At 35.5% G+C, this 16,239-nt stretch overlaps 1 protein-coding gene across 7 annotated transcripts in view; it reads left to right on the top strand.

Annotated features, from left to right (window-relative positions):
• Positions 1-16,239, top strand: part of LOC124158987 (disco-interacting protein 2) — a 470,427-nt gene that overhangs the window by 437,398 nt on the left and 16,790 nt on the right. For 5 of the 7 annotated variants that reach the window (XM_046534446.1, XM_046534444.1, XM_046534445.1 and 2 more), the window contains 9 exons: positions 67-328; positions 997-1,231; positions 1,864-2,003; positions 2,263-2,480; positions 3,066-3,278; positions 4,042-4,273; positions 9,642-9,772; positions 13,735-13,981; positions 14,554-14,693. In XM_046534446.1, coding sequence (XP_046390402.1) covers positions 67-328; positions 997-1,231; positions 1,864-2,003; positions 2,263-2,480; positions 3,066-3,278; positions 4,042-4,273; positions 9,642-9,772; positions 13,735-13,981; positions 14,554-14,693 — 1,818 coding nt within the window. The remainder of the gene's footprint in view (positions 1-66; positions 329-996; positions 1,232-1,863; positions 2,004-2,262; positions 2,481-3,065; positions 3,279-4,041; positions 4,274-9,641; positions 9,773-13,734; positions 13,982-14,553; positions 14,694-16,239) is intronic. The other 2 variants (XM_046534447.1, XM_046534441.1) reach the window with 1 other exon arrangement.

The raw sequence follows: 16,239 nt of genomic DNA, 5'->3' as shown, positions 1-16,239 counted from the left end.
ATTGAATTGTTTTCAATACTCTACTAGCTAGGGACTAATATTTTTTTTATTCTACTTTGATTCCAGTATACTACCGACAAGGATGGCTCTGCCATGGGTGTGACTGTAACCAGGTCTGCTATGCTCGCTCACTGCCGCACTCTAACCATGGGATGTAATTATACAGAGGGTGAAGTGATGGTGTGTGTTTTGGACTTCAAGCGAGAAGTTGGACTTTGGCATAGTGTACTAGCTAGTGTGTTGAATGGCATGCATGTGGTTTTCATACCATATGCCCTGATGAAAGTCAACCCTGCCTCTTGGATGCAGATGATTACCAAATACAGAGGTAAGGATTGGTCACTATCTCTAAAGTTACAGCATTTAGTAAATATAATTTTTCATGCAGTTATTTATCACTCTCAATTTAAAATTCTTTTTTTTTAATTTCAATGGCATTAATATCGGTCACATTACTTATAAAATCAATTCACCTATAATTACTGTATTGCTGATTATGTACTTATTATATACTAATATTATGTACTTATTATATACTAAAATAAAATACTGAAGAAGAACTTAGACTTGAGACATGTTTACTGAGTTGAGAAATATTAACGAGGTCAAAAGATAAAATTGAGCTGGACTGCCACTATTGAGTTTTTAAACTACTGTACTGAGCTATTTAATTTGCTGATAGAAAACATTCAAGCGATAATCATCTTGGTAAAGTTATGAGTGAATATCTGTGCATGTCTTGTTATACATACTCAATTTCAGGTACCGTATTTGTCCGAATATAGTCCCTCTCTGAGTATAGTCCCCCCCCCCCCCTAATTTTGAGGCTTCAGTTTCGGGAAAAGTTAAAAAAATGTGTTTGGTTATAGTCCCCCTATAGGACTATATTCAGGCATATACGGTATTTCATTTTGCCTTAATGCTTCAGGTATTGAATGTCTTTTTTTAATGAAAGTGGTACAGTTTGTATCTTACCCTAACAAATTTCCTTTGCAGCGAGTGTTGCTGTAGTTAAGTCTAGAGATCTTCATTGGGGACTTTTGGCAACAAAAGATCACAAAGAAGTTAGTCTGGCATCTTTAAGGTTACTTCTCGTGGCTGATGGTGCTAATCCCTGGTCTCTCTCATCTTGTGATCAGTTCCTCAGTGTTTTCCAATCCAAAGGTCTGCGCTCTGATGCTATTTGCCCTTGTGCATCTTCAAGTGAGGTCCTTACTGTCTCAATACGCAGGTGAGCAATGCATGAAGTATATCAGTCAATTCATTTTCTTGAGTGTAAGTTGACATCAACCTTTTGTTTACTCTGTCCAGTGTTATTGTTCGTGACAGCATACCTATTATTTCCCTTAGGGGATTCTCTTATACGGTTTGTGTTGTGGACTTACTATTTGATACTATTCAATCGTCATCAAGGTTTATAATCATGTCATAATACATAATTTCTATTATTCTATCCTGTGAACCCCCTACCAAACTTTCCTCCCTCCAAACTCCTGTAATTGCCTATTAATATTGCATTCAACAAACTTTTCAGCTGGTTATTCTTTCTTTATTTGGTTTAGGTATCAGTGATAATTTGCTACACATTGATCGAAGCATTTTGCATATTATTGTTAGAGGTAACCTTTCATTTAAAGTAAATGAAAATAGGGCATTGCAAATTTAGAATTCAGCTCTGCTTTGGATAAATAATTCTTTCATTTTTTTATGTTGTGACATAACTTGTGTATCTAGGTGATATATTTTGCCTTTAAAAAAGAGCCCTTTTTTAATGAGTTAGACTTGAAAGTCTGGAGTTATTTTGAAAGCGGTTAAAAGGAATAATGCCCCCTAAAATTTATTATTTTATATCTTCTGTCATAGGCCTGGAAGGGCAGGTGTGAATTCGACTGGAAGAGGTGTCCTTTCGATGTCTGGTCTCAGTTATGGTGTGGTTCGAGTAGATCAAGAAAACTCGTTAACGTCACTCACTTTACAAGACTGTGGACAGGTTATGCCTGGCTGTAAGTTTCTCTTTGTTTTCTCATTATTTGAATTAATTATAGATTTTTCTAATTTTCACATGAAGTAATCAATGATTTATTATTCTTGCTACATTAATTCTTGGAGCGTACAGCACCATTCATTTTTATTCGTATTTTTATTATGCAGTGATGAAATTTCTGATGAATATTTTTGGATAGTAGCCTTTGTGGAAATCCGATTGGTAAAAAGACATTCGAGGGTGTTGCAGCATTTAACTATGTATGAATGTCTCTACAGGTGTGATAGTGGTGGTGAAGATAGAGGGACAGTCATACCTGTGCAAAACAGATGAAGTTGGAGAAATATGTGTTCAGTCTGCAGCTACTGGAAATCAGTACTGGGGTCTACAGGGCCTCACAAACAGCACATTCCGTGTACAGCCCTTGCAAGCTGATGGAAAGCCATTGGGAGAAGGAGAGTATGTCAGAAGTGGCTTGCTTGGATTCCTGGGACCTGTAAGTTCTGAATTACTCACTGTTAGCCTTATAATTTGGTTTAATTTTTCTTAGTCTCTGTTTTCTTGCCCCTTTCTTATCAATTTTTTGTTTGATGTGAAATTGTGATGAGGCATTGGGCTATCTGATTGATTCCGATGTCCAATTGCAGTTTTTCCATACTTAATGGAAACTAATATTCAGGGCACACCTCTAATTATTTTTGTCTTGCCTTAGTGTAAATTCCTGTGTCACGGTCAGTCAATGCGTGTGAAAATGATTTGTTACTATCATAATATTGTGGTAAATTTATGTTGCTTTCTATAATTACTTTCAAGTGATAGCCATACCATGTTCCTCAAATACAAATTAGAGATGAAAATCTTGGATTTATTATCCTTTGCAATCAATCTGAAGGTTTGTTTGAGTCAGCTTTCCACTCATCTTGTCTTTTAACTCTTACATAATTATTTTGTTTTATATCCTAAGTTATCTGCTGTATGTATCCAATTTTGAGGCCTTCCTATTCTGTTCATCCCTTCTTCCTGTCCTTCAAAAATTTTTTTCGTCAGATTTTCAAATCAATGATTTCAATTTCCTTTTCAGGGTGGTTTGGTTTTTGTGTGTGGATCCAGAGATGGTCTTATGACAGTAACTGGTCGTAAGCACAATGCAGATGATATCATTGCCACTGTGTTAGCTGTGGAGCCTATGAAGTTTATATACAGGGGGAGGATTGCCGTTTTCAGCATCAGGGTCCTTAGGGATGAAAGGATTTGTGTTATTGCTGAGCAAAGACCAGATTGTAGTGAGGAAGAGGTAAGCTCCTGAGGCAGCATATGCATTGAAATCAAAGTTTATTCTTGGTCATTGTGGGGGCCCCTTTCAAGATGGTAGGCCTATCAGTCAAGCTTTTTTCAAAATTTTGAAATTTCAAAATTTTGAAAAACCACTGAAAATTGAATCACATGGTTTCATTTATCCTATAGTGACATTTTAAGTATCCATTTTAAAATTGAACGTACTATAAACTTTGTGAGGAGTCTCTTATATATAAATATACAAGGTTGTCCACCTCTCCCTTTTTTATCTCTTCAAAGTTGCCAGCCGCATTATGATTAATGCCAGTCTCTTTTGAGTGGATATATTTCAAAATTGATCATTGTTCTTATTAGTTTTTAATATGCATTATATTCCTGTGTAATGCAATTATTTTTCTGTTATTGTTTATCTTCAGAATCCATTTCAGTTAATTTGTGACAATATTGACTTGATTTCAAGTTGGAGACAGTACAAATTCACTACTATGCAACAGTTGAGGAAATTTTTGAAGTAATTAAGTATGGTGTTATTTTCTGGTAATGGTTGTACATATCATGTTTCCTCAAATTCAGTTATGAAGTTGTCCTAAACTCTAGTAACAATTTTATTCATTCCTTATGATTCTGTAATCGAACCATGTTGTTAACCTTTGAAGCTTTTCCAGCCATAGTCATTACAGTCTCATGCAGTTGAGAATCTGTAAGTTTCTTTTAAGTGTGTTATACTCGTGTAATGAATATTGCTCGTCTTGCAATTGCAGAGTTTTCAGTGGATGTCTCGAGTTCTGCAAGCAGTGGATTCTATACATCAAGTGGGCATCTATTGCCTTGCCCTTGTTCCTCCGAATTACCTCCCAAAGACGCCCCTCGGAGGGATCCACTTGTCAGAGACAAAGAGACGCTTCCTTGAAGGCACCCTTCACCCAGCCAATGTGCTACTCTGTCCCCACACCACTGTCACCAACCTTCCCAAGCCTCGAGAGATCCATGCAGGTATGTTCCCAGCTTATATTTTTTAACACCATCCAATACAAAGTTCTTTCAATCTTCCCACATTTGCCCCTCCACCTCACCACCTTGAGCATGTGAGGTCCAGTTGTGTGCATGGCAATGCATTGGACTAGTGCACTGTCACCCACCACGTTAGGAGGGAATAGGTGATAGTAAGTTATCTCACTTCTTAAAACCAGGTTTCTATTCCTCAAGGCCAGTTTACCATTGATATCAGCGTGCATTGCAAAAGTTGATATTCCCTGGGTGTTCAGGATTGTATTCGTGCCATGGCTTCATGGCACAAATTCCTCTCTTGGGTGGCTATATGAAACTTCTGCTCCCAAGCTTTATGAGCCCCTTGATAATGGCACATGCATAGGCGTTGAAACAGGTTTAGCAAATAAATTAGAGTAGAATATTACAAAGAGTTTCGTTTACAAGTGTCGACTGAATCAATATTGATTGTATTTAAGAGTCACTGTTTACTTTCAAACTTTTCAGTTCTGCCTGCTCTTGTCCATTGTTAATGGGTAATAGTGGCATTAGATTATTTGAAAAGTGGATCTATAACATTGGCTTTCATATGTTGAGGTTATTGTTGATAATAAGATGAGAGTCATAATTCTCCCATTCCTCATTCTGAAATCAAAATTTCTGTCACACATCATGCTGGTAATGGATATCAGTAGTTAAATGGATGATTGAAGGTCTTTCATGCTTAATTCATGTGCATGTAGGTTATTAGCTATTCCTTTTGGATTTTCACATCTTAACCACTGCCAAAGTCATGGTTGTAAATCTCTTAATAAATAGCAATGTTTTAAGTTGACATCAGTAGTAAGTTGGCCTTAAGTTTTGCTAACCACAGCCCTGGTAGCTTGAAGTATTCTTCATGAGTGTAGGAATCTTATATTTTCATCCTTGAATGAAAGGCACTGGGGTAACAATGTAGCAGGCAGATATATGATGATTAACTTTGTCTCGTTCATATCTATCATTTGAAAATCTGAAAACACTCAAATGCTTCTCAAGTACTTGAAGTTTTCTTCCACCAACGTTTTTGGTCACATGAACCTAGGTCAGGTTATCACCAGTCATCTCCAAGAAATTGGCCACAAAAAGCACTAATTGTTAAGCTTACCTGCAAAGTTATTTGCATGTTTGCACAGAGAGCTCTTGTAAGCATAAAATTGCTTATAACAAACTCAATAAGTACAAATATCTAAAATTCCACAAGAATGGTGAAGTCATGAATACATGACTCATGCTTTATCTTGCATTCATGAACAAATTTTGTGAGAATGGTTAAGAACTTGTACATGCCAAATTGCATGATTAAAGATAGATAAATTGCCAAAAAAAACTTCCATTAGATGAAGTTAGTGCGTGTGTTCTTAAATTTAGCTGTGATAGTGCCTTACTATTTTTGACTAAATGCTGAAATTTGGTGAGCTATTTATGAATTACACTGCATCTTTGTGCCTCATTCATGATTGTCTATATTTTATATTGTATTGTAACCTTTCTACTTTTATGTGAATTAACAAAACTTCTCAATGTTCTACTTCCAGTCTGTTTAACTGTTTGACTCTCTCACCTGATACTAACAAATAATTGGTGAATCCATCTTTCCACCTGCCTTAAGTTTCCCTTGAAACTAACAGTGTTGCAATTTTCCATATGAAATGAAGTTCACTAACATATTTCTGGAGGGTTGTATTTATCTTTAATTGTAGTTTGAAATGGAAAATGAGTCGAGTGGTAAGTTAAACAAATAATTTTGATCAACACTAGTAAATTTTTCTCGCAAGTGTGGTTGGGAGCCTGTCGATCATAACATATTAATGTGGTTGGTGAAACAAAATGATTCCCTCTGAAATAAAAGAAATGCTAGTCTTGAATCTGAATGGCATTGATTCCCATTTGAGGGTAAAATTGTTTCATTGCATAATGCAGTGCTTCCTCAGTACTTTACATTAAATATAGAAGAAATGTTGAACAAGTAAGGTATCTATGCTTTTAGAGTTAAGTGGTCAATCCAATTTTGATAAATCATAGTTGATAATTGGGCATTTATATGGAAAATTTCAGCCAGAGTCGTTATTGGCTTTGCTTACGGCCATGTATGTTTAGTGGCATTTGGACATTTCTGGTTCTCAACTGCAAAAGTGAAGTAGGTAGGCATGACTGTTTTATTGATAACTAAGCCAGGAAAATCTTCAAAAAGTAATTTCATATTATTTTCATCCTTACTTTTCTGTTACTGAAGGGCATTTTAAAATTATGTCTGAATAATATTTTTGTAGAGTAAATTGAAAAAAATCCGTTGAGAGTCAAAGGCGTTGCTTGTTGTAGGAAATGAGGGTACAGAAATGTCATTGTTGGCCCCATTAATCGCTCAAGTAATCGAAGAAAATTCCATCTCGATATCATGTACATATCAGTTTTACATTTCTGATTTTTAAATTTATCTATCATTTTACCTTTATCTATGTATATTCTGCTTTGATTATCTGTTCTTTTATAAAAAAATTACTGTTCAATGCTCTTGATGATCAATGTTATCATTTATAGTTGGAGTCATGATTTTATGGAATCTTTTTCTGCTTCATTTTTTGTTTTAAGTTGGATAGTTTGAAGGAATAACAGCTGAAATCCTTTAGCCTGCCAATTTAGTAAAGTGGCAGATTCAATGGGTAACAATGGGAAATAGCCTCCTCCTTCATCATCTAATCAAAAAAAATTTCCTTTAGCTAACATTTTAGCATGCAAGAAATGATTGCTATCTTTGTTAACGTGCTGAAATCTTAAATTATGATACGAATTTCTCCAAATTGAGGTTTATGATTGGGGAACAAATATATAATATTTTAGCACATAATCATTGTCATCCATAGGACCTAATTGTCTTCATAGTGCACAACATGTACCTCATTAAATGTTGCATATTGCCTTTGCTTCTTGGGAGTTTGCGATCTAAATTTAATTGGAACAGATTAGCTTCTAGCAAAGGTTGATGTTAGCCAACTTAACTTTATTTTTCAATGGCAAGTGTAATTATTGTATTTAAAATGGGCCATCCTGAGAGACAGTAGAGCAAAAGTTTAATATTTATCTAAAGGAAGCAGTGTGATCTTCACTGAGGTACTGTTCCTTGTGGCCTATCAAATATCCTGTTGTGTATTTGACAGCCATTTTAAAACAGTGATATGCAGTTGGCAATTGCTTTCAAGTAAGGAATACATTTGCAGTGTTTTTGGAGGAAATATTTCCCTGGCCTTTGAAAAACTAAAACTCTGGGTTATTTGCCAAGTTTTCAAAATTTTCATTTTATTCTAAAGAATTTTTTTTGCCAATTTTGATCATTTTCAATGCCTTATCACCTTAAGAATTTAATACCTAGTTTCACGGGGATTTTTATTTTCATGGGAATCACCATCAAATCATGGCTCTGGCATATGCTCTTAAATGTGAGCTAATGAATGTTGAAAATACTTTGCTTTATTGTTTCATTATACCAGTTTTCTTACCCTCTCAATGTTTTCTGTTATTTTTCCTGTGCAGCCGTAATTGTTGGCGCTTCTACCAGAGGTTTACGTCAAATTGTAGTAAATGAGCTTAAGCTGAAAAAATAAGGAAAATGGAAATTCATGAACATATATATTTCAATGGCTATTTAACATCTGCCGTAGTTGCAGCTATAGTTACATAATGCATGAAGTGATAATGTATACACGTACAATTGTTGATAATAACTCCGTTACCACCAATACTTAAATGCAGATATTTTATTTATCAGAATGGATTGTTTCAATGTGTATGTTTTCCTCATTTTTTCATGGAATATTTTTGATTTTATGTCTCTCAGAAAGGGTACTGTTGATAAGTGTGTGAAGTTCATGAGCTGTATTTTCTGGCAATTGATAGCATCCTTACAAAATTTATCACTGGGAGTTCTACGAACGAATTTGAATTTCCTGGCAAATGTTATATGATAGGATTTCCCACCCTATAAACACCTTGAAACTACGGTACCCGAGTATAGCATTTAAATTGGTAGTTCCCAGTAGGAAAGATAAGGAATTCCAAGAGACTGAATACCCATATTGATTTCAATAAAATATTTATCGTGTATAGAAGAGTAATCTTCGATTTTATGTTTTCGAAGGAGCGGGGAAAAATGATGTTTTACCTAAATTTCAGCTTGATGCATTGCACACAAAGATATAACATTGTAATTACAATGACCAGTCAATATATATAAAAGGGATTGCACAAATCATGGCAGGGAAATTGACAGAGGCTGATTCAAAACTTTGGAAATAGTATTGCTGATGGTGAACTTATTGATAAATATTGATCAAATGTTATGCTTCTAGGAGCCAATATTTTGCCTCTTAGTACTTCTTAGTATCATCTTTACTTGGAGGTATTATCCTTTGAAGCTCATTACTAGTATGAAGTCTCTAGCCTAAACACGGATGTGATGTCATCTTATCAATATTTTCTGGATTCATTTAAGAAAATTATTTTTTTAGCCAGAAAGTACAGCAGTTGTTGTCTCGTACTATTTTTTCAGCTTTTTTTGCTTTGTCGCATATGTCAGGTGCATGCGATGATGCTGGTCTAAATACCTCTATCATTCTCATGCCTCATGGTAAATTATCTCAAAACATGATGAACTACCCTCATGACTGCGTGTTTATTTAAGACTTGTGGAATTTTTCATTCATTGAAGCAATTAAAGACCTAGTAAAAGTTATGAATTAGACCTGTAGTCCAGTAAGTTTTTTTTACATATTGATTTCTCTGTATGTCTATGATGTGTACTATTATTATAAGCATATGCCTATACATATATATTATATGGAAGCATGGAGAATCATTTTCCCTAATTTTTTTTATTGCTGATAAATGAAATTAGATGCATAAATGTTCTTTCCTATATTAGATCACTGGAAATAGTTAGCATGAAAATATAGATAATGGAGCAAGATTAGATGTTTTATGAAGGATTAGTGAATGCTAATTATTTTGCTAATCCCTTTGCCCTAAAACCTGTTAATTTTCTAAGAATTTTTCTTTCTCAGTAAATATTTTGACAGTCAGTTTATGGTCAAAATCTCATTTGAATTTCACCTTTGAGCAAAGGAAATTTAAATGTATTCAAAGTAATGTTGATATTAAATTTTTATACATTTCCTAAGAAAAATTAGCTTAAATTCAATTTGCCATAAAATTTTTTAAATAGTTTAACCATCAGATTGACGGTGAACATTGTAATTACAATGACCAGTCAATATATATAAAAGAAATTAGGCTATTGATTCTCCAGCTTCAACGACATATTTGTAATGTGGCTCCCTAGCTGCCAATTTTGTTCCAGATGTTGGCCCAGCTTCTGTCATGGTTGGCAACATTGTGCAAGGAAACCGGCTAGCATCTGCTCAGGGCAGGGATATGGGCATTGTTGACGAGGAGTCTGACTCTGCAAGAAAGGTTAGTCCTCTGACAGCCTTGATTATTTACCTCTGACACCCTAATTTAATATAGACAGAGCATTTATTCCACTCTTTTGTAAATGTATTTTTTCTACATTGAAAATGGTCTAATTTAGAGAAGTAAAGTTTTCTTTCGAGTACATATTTGGTCATTGATTAATGAAATCCAGCTATAATGATTGCATTTTATTTAATACCTCTTTGGGTTTGGTCAAATGAAGTTTTCCATGCTTAGTTTATATGCTTTTTCATTCTGACTATAACATAAAAAAAGTACTTGAAGTCACTTACAGCCAGAGATGAAGGCAACAAATATAAATGGACAAATATAAATTTGAAATTTTTTACTTAACATGAAACTTTCAGGTTCTTAAACTCATATAAAAATTTTATTTTCAATATCTTGAAATCAATGACTCCCATTTTTCTACTCCAAGCAGCTTCTTATAGATTAATTCTTACTCATAACTCTGAGCATATTCCTTAGACTACATTTACATATATGTTTTAGACTAAAATATAGCATCGGAAAACTTTCATTTTTAACCTCTTAGTTTCAGTAAATCTAGATTAAGTTGGTAGTTTTATTTAAATGTTATTTTTCTGTACTTAAGCATTTTGACTGCGGAGTATGTTTATTGATTTGGTCTTGACATTCAGCTTCCTCAGAGCTCACTGATTGGTGTGTTAAAACATTAACATTTTTAGTTGTGTGATTTAATTTGTAAGTTAAAAAATCAAAAGCACATGGTATATTTCACTTCTAACATGGCATTATAAGAACCTTCCCAAGAAAAAAATTATGTATTATCTAGATTTACTGGTGTATAAAATCACAGCTCCAGATGTTGTTTTTGTTTATATTTTACAAATAAATGTTCTATATTTTTTATTATGACGGGAATGTGTCTCTGGAAAATTCAATTTTCTGTAATGCACAATTTGGCCTTTATAAGCTGGATTTATCTTTTTATGACAGCCCTCCCTACCTCACCAGTCTTTACACATGCGTAACTCCTGCTTCTTCCTATAGAACACTCTTTAATATTTATGCAGCTGTCAGCACCATTCCACTTTAAATCTGGCCTCCTGAGCAAAATGTTACTCAAACGATGGCACAAATCTGTTGAAACAGGTTGTTTTGCAATAATATAGGTGCATACAGCATTAAATGTTTGTATTTTAACAAAATTATTTTTTCTACTTTGTATGTATTTTATCCAACATGCTTTTAGTCGGGTGATAGGTATGTGGAACATATTAATGGGGTTTGATTGGGATGAGAGGGATGTTGGTATAGTGACTAAAACAGTTATCAGATGCTAGCTGATCCCTCAGCATATGCCCACATTTCAGCATGACCAGCTGGATGACATAGTCATTGATCTCTCAGGATAAAAGGAGGAAGTAAGTGAGGGAGTAAGACTGAGGGTAATAGCTGAAAAAGATGAGAGAGTTAAACAATGAAGGTATGGGAGGCAGGTTATGGGTAATGAGTGACGCCAATTCAAAGGCAAGGCCTCTTTTCCCTGTTTATTATTTCAGGACAACTGATCTTCTGAGCTGGTTGGTGTATTGGGATGGAATTGGGCCACCAATTTGTGTGGGTCTGTGTGTGGGGATAACATAGATCATATTATTTGAGGTGACCATTTGGCTGATTAATTTTGTGTACTGATTAGAGATGTGCGAATAGTATCCGCGAATACTCGAATACCTCGAATATTAGAAAGTATTCGATATTCGAGGTTTCGAATAGTTATGCGAAAAGTACCGCCTCGAATACCTCGAATACTTTGAATTATGCGTCATACACTGTCGCACGCACGTCGTTGGTAGTTGACTCGGAAAAATGTAGAGAACTGTAGCCATTTAGTGCTCGCAGCGCCGTTTTACGCAAGTTGACGAATTACATCAAATTCGTGGATTTTAGCGGTGAAAAGAGTTCGACGAGGGGAACCGAAAATGGTCGGGTGAAAAAATCCGTAAATCCCCGATTCCCCCCACCAGGAGAACCTCAGTGCCGTGGGATAGCAACCTTAGGGCATTTCCCACGATCCGCTATCCCGCTCCATTCAGCACTTGCCTCACCCACTCTTAAGCCCTGTTTACACGGTACATTAACACGTACGGGTTAATGTCTAAATGTATGAACGCCCAAAATGCACCGTGTAACCACCCAACTTGTGCGAATGCATGCACAGAAAATAGAACCTGTTCTAATTTGGTTCATGCATTCGTACATGTTCCGTTCCGGTCCACAAAAATCATTCACACAAACTTACATTAACTCGTACGGGTTAATGTATCGTGTCAACAGGCCTTAACGCTTTCCTCTTTTCCGAAATCAAACAAAAGGTCCCAGCTCGCGCAGGGATCGCATTACGAAGACCCCTGCTTCGAAAAAATATCGAGTTACGAGAACAATAAAAACGTGTTTCACGCCCTCCCCCCGTTTCTCACCCACTGACCTTTTTCTGGCTACCTGCTTCGAAGTTCCCCATTTATGGAGGTCAACAACTGTGTGAGTACCGTGGGATACTTACATTAGCACATTTCCCAAGATCCGGTATCCCTCTCCATTCAGCACTAGCCCCCCCTCTGAGGCTTTCCTCTTCTTCGAAAAAAAAAGGTCACAGCTCGCGCAGGGATCATATTACGAAGACCTTAGCTTCGAAAAAATACCAAGTTACACGAGAACAATAGAAACGTGTTTCGGGCCCTCCCTTTTCTCCCCCACTGACCTTTTTTTTCTACCAGCTTCGAAGTTCCCCATTTCTGCGGAGGTCAACCGCTGCATGAGTCATCTATTAGCACAAACGGTGTCTAAGAATAACTTTCGTCAATTGATGTTACACCTTTATTGAATTGAAATATTAGTAATGTGCGCGTAATTTCAAAAAGAATAAGACCAAACACGACGTATTTCTGAGTTTATTTAAGCATTTTACGCAAAGAAATAAATGTCAAAATACGGCGATATGAGCAGCAGAGCTTCTCGGAAGTTGATGTGGTATTTTTTTTCCGAAAACATATATCAAGTTACAATTTATGAGTGGTGCTATAAATCTTTATTGTTACAGTCCCAGACAAAGGGATATTTTCTCAGAATATTTGGTTTCTCCCTGATAGCAATTCCAATTCATCTTCTTATCTTGTGAGAACTCCCAAAGATGGACTGAAAATAATGGAAGAAAATCCGGTGGAAAAGAGCTTGTATTTTGCAATTTGCCTCAGATTGTCAGCTAACACTTGGCAGCAGGAGTGGGGGGTAAAGCGATGTTATTTGAATTAATTATGTGCCCAATTGTTTCCATAAAATTAAAATATTCATTAATCAGCTAAATTCCTGTTCGAATCATTTAAAGGAAATCAAAATTACTCCCCAAAATCTTGTGTTGCCTGCTGCATAGGCAACCGAGTCAAACATACCAGCATTCATCATTTAGTATTCGAGGTATTCGAAATTCGAGGTATTCGAATATTCGAGCAATGATTTAATATTCGAATTCGATATTCGAATTCGAGAAATCTGCTATTCGACCCATCTCTAGTACTGATCTTAATGATATTCTTCTCTACTTAGTATTTAAAACTCTAGGATGTTCTCAAGAGCACAATCTGAACGTTTGCAAAATTTTTGCCCTTAAACTTTGGCAAAAAACAGTGATGAATAAACTAGATTCAGTAAATTAAAAAAATGCTGTAATTGCAAGCTGTACTTTTGATATTTTCAGGAGCCTTAACAGTAATTTTTCTTTTATCCTCTTACTTTAGTGTAATGTGGTTATGATTTCCCTCAGATGTCCCTTCAAAAATTCAAATTCATTGGCTCATTTCTAACTTAGTAGCAAGATATCTTCAAGCTTATCTTGAGGATACAGTGCTTTATAGTATTGAAATGATCCATTGTCTCAGCCAATGTTGAATGTCCATTTATTCATCATTTCTGTTTTACAGTATCAGTTCATCTCGGAAATCTTGAGGTGGCGAGCCATGACCACAGCTGACCATGTGATATTCACGTTGCTGAATTCCAAAGGTGCAGTGGCAACAATGTTATCTTGTTCTCAGCTGCACAAGAAGGCTGAGCGAGTTGGATGCCTGCTGCTTGAAAAGGGAAAGGTCAACACTGGCGACCATGTTGCTCTTATATACCCGCCGGGTGTGGATTTGATCTGTGCCTTTTATGGCTGCCTCTATGTCGGTAAGTGTCATACAGGATGGTGAAATTTCTGCAAGTGGCATTACTAAGGAATAAAATATGATGGGTCTGTAGCATTTTACCCTTTAGTTTAAGTTTCTTTTAGTGGCATCGTCGGTCGCCTTCATGACTGGGGTATTAAAATAAAGTGTAACACCTTAGAATATGAACTCAGTGGTGTCATTTATTTTCGTATATCAACATGCTATTTTTAAAAATGTAAGTCCTATGGTATTTATTGTGAACTACATAATTTATCATGAGTTTTTTATTCAAAAGTTCAGCTGCTGCATAGTTAATAATTTTACCAATTTGTACCTCAAAGCCCAAATATATCGTCTCGTGATGCTTTGCCTAACATAAGCTGATATATTGGCCTGGGGTACTTTGAGGATTAATAGGGGACAACTCAGAAAGATTCAATTAAAGAAAAATGTTAGTCCATCATTATCCTAATTGTCCAGAGAAAATTGATCGAGTAAACTGCATTGTGCTCCCTTCATCCATCTTTTGTTAATATGTATGTCGCTCAGCTGTAAATGCCAATTATACAATGTCACTTAATTTTTTTCTAGGTGCTGTACCTGTCACAATTAGACCACCCCATCCTCAAAATCTTCAAACTACCCTCCCTACTGTCAGAATGATAGTGGATGTGAGCAAGTCAGTGTTGGTGCTTTCCAATCAAAATGTGATAAAACTTCTTAAATCAAAAGTGAGTCCTTTTTTGGTAGAATCTGTTGTATGAGAAATATTCAACGGTGAGTGTGCATATTTGTAAACAAAATTCAAGCAGTCATCAATTGTGGCACAGTCTCAATATTGAAATCTCGTATTATATTTATTGAATCACAAGTTTCAATGGTTTCCATTTCTAATGATAAAATTCCACATTTCTGTATTTTATAATATTTTTTTTCCGAGTATTTCCAGAGGAAATTGATGAAAGTTTTATTTTAAAAATCTCAATTCCCATTTTCTGTGATATCTGGTTAAAACAAATCTAGGTCATTTAATTCTACGCGAGGGTATCTTAGGATTTTTTTAAAATTTTGAATTACCTTATAACAATTTATGTACATAGATTGATTTGTGATTACGAATGTTCCAAATAAAATTAGCCCTATTGAAATATTTTCAGTCATACTTTTGAAGTAAAAATGATAAACGTCAAATGACTGAACTGTCAATATGCTGGTATTTGTAAAAATACTTACGCCTCTGGCACAACGCATATCTACAGTATGGAACTCAACCAGCATAGTGCTTGAGGATGAGTCAGGACTGGGGTTTAATGTGGTCTTAATTTCCACCAGGGTACTTGAACCAAACCGAAGTATAAAAGATCACTAACTTTTATTAAAAGATACATTATCATGAAAATAACTATGTACCTATTTTCTTTCTTTCTTAAGTATATTTTGTTATAAATTCTCAAGAAATGTTCCGAGTATTGTCATTTGTTTTCACATATTTTCAGTATGGATTTAGCCCATAGTTTTTTCCTGAGATGAAGTACATATTTCAATGTTTTTAGGATAATTTGAATTAATTTGTATTGAGGAAATAAATGTATTTTTGATTTTTCACAATGAGGAACTTGCATGGGTCGTAGATTGCTCTAAAAACTATTTTGAATAAGTCAAATGGATACATTAGCTCGCAAAAATACCTTCAGTTTCTCCATTCAACATCAAAAGAAATAAAAAAATTGCATTTAAAATCGAGAAAAATTTCTCTGAGCCGACCACTGCGCGAAGACACCCGAGCGTTGCCGAGGCCAGGCGTGACGTCATAGGTGCCTAAACAACCGTAGGGAGTAGGGAAATACGCTGAGCGCATGGTGTAAAATTTGTTTTGAGGGAGTATTTAGCCGCTCATCGTCACTTTATTTTGTTCTGTTATTCTTGGGAAAGTTTTCCTATTGCTATTGTGCCTAGATTATTACTTGGGATATTAATTATGCGGCATCGGGATGATGAAGTACAAGCGTTTCACTTCGTGTGTTTTGGTTATCAGAAAAATGGATGATAACGTTGCCACTCGTTCGAATAGTACACCTGAAATTCATCTACGTCTACATAATACCCCGCAAGCCGCCTAAAAGGCGTGTGGCATGGGGTGTTAGGACACCAGCCTTTTTTTAGAACACCAAAAATTGATGCCACGACCCTCATGGAATTTGTTAAGACAAATTATTGCTATACGTCGGCGGCAAATCGAGTTGTAAAAGAAACTTGTAATACTGGAGGATAACGATC

This window comes from Ischnura elegans, chromosome 5, assembly GCF_921293095.1.
Source record: "Ischnura elegans chromosome 5, ioIscEleg1.1, whole genome shotgun sequence".
In the NCBI taxonomy this organism is placed as follows: Eukaryota; Metazoa; Arthropoda; class Insecta; order Odonata; family Coenagrionidae; genus Ischnura; species Ischnura elegans.
The sequence above is the reverse complement of the archived record's forward strand: the minus strand, read 5'-3'. Positions and strand labels throughout refer to the sequence as shown.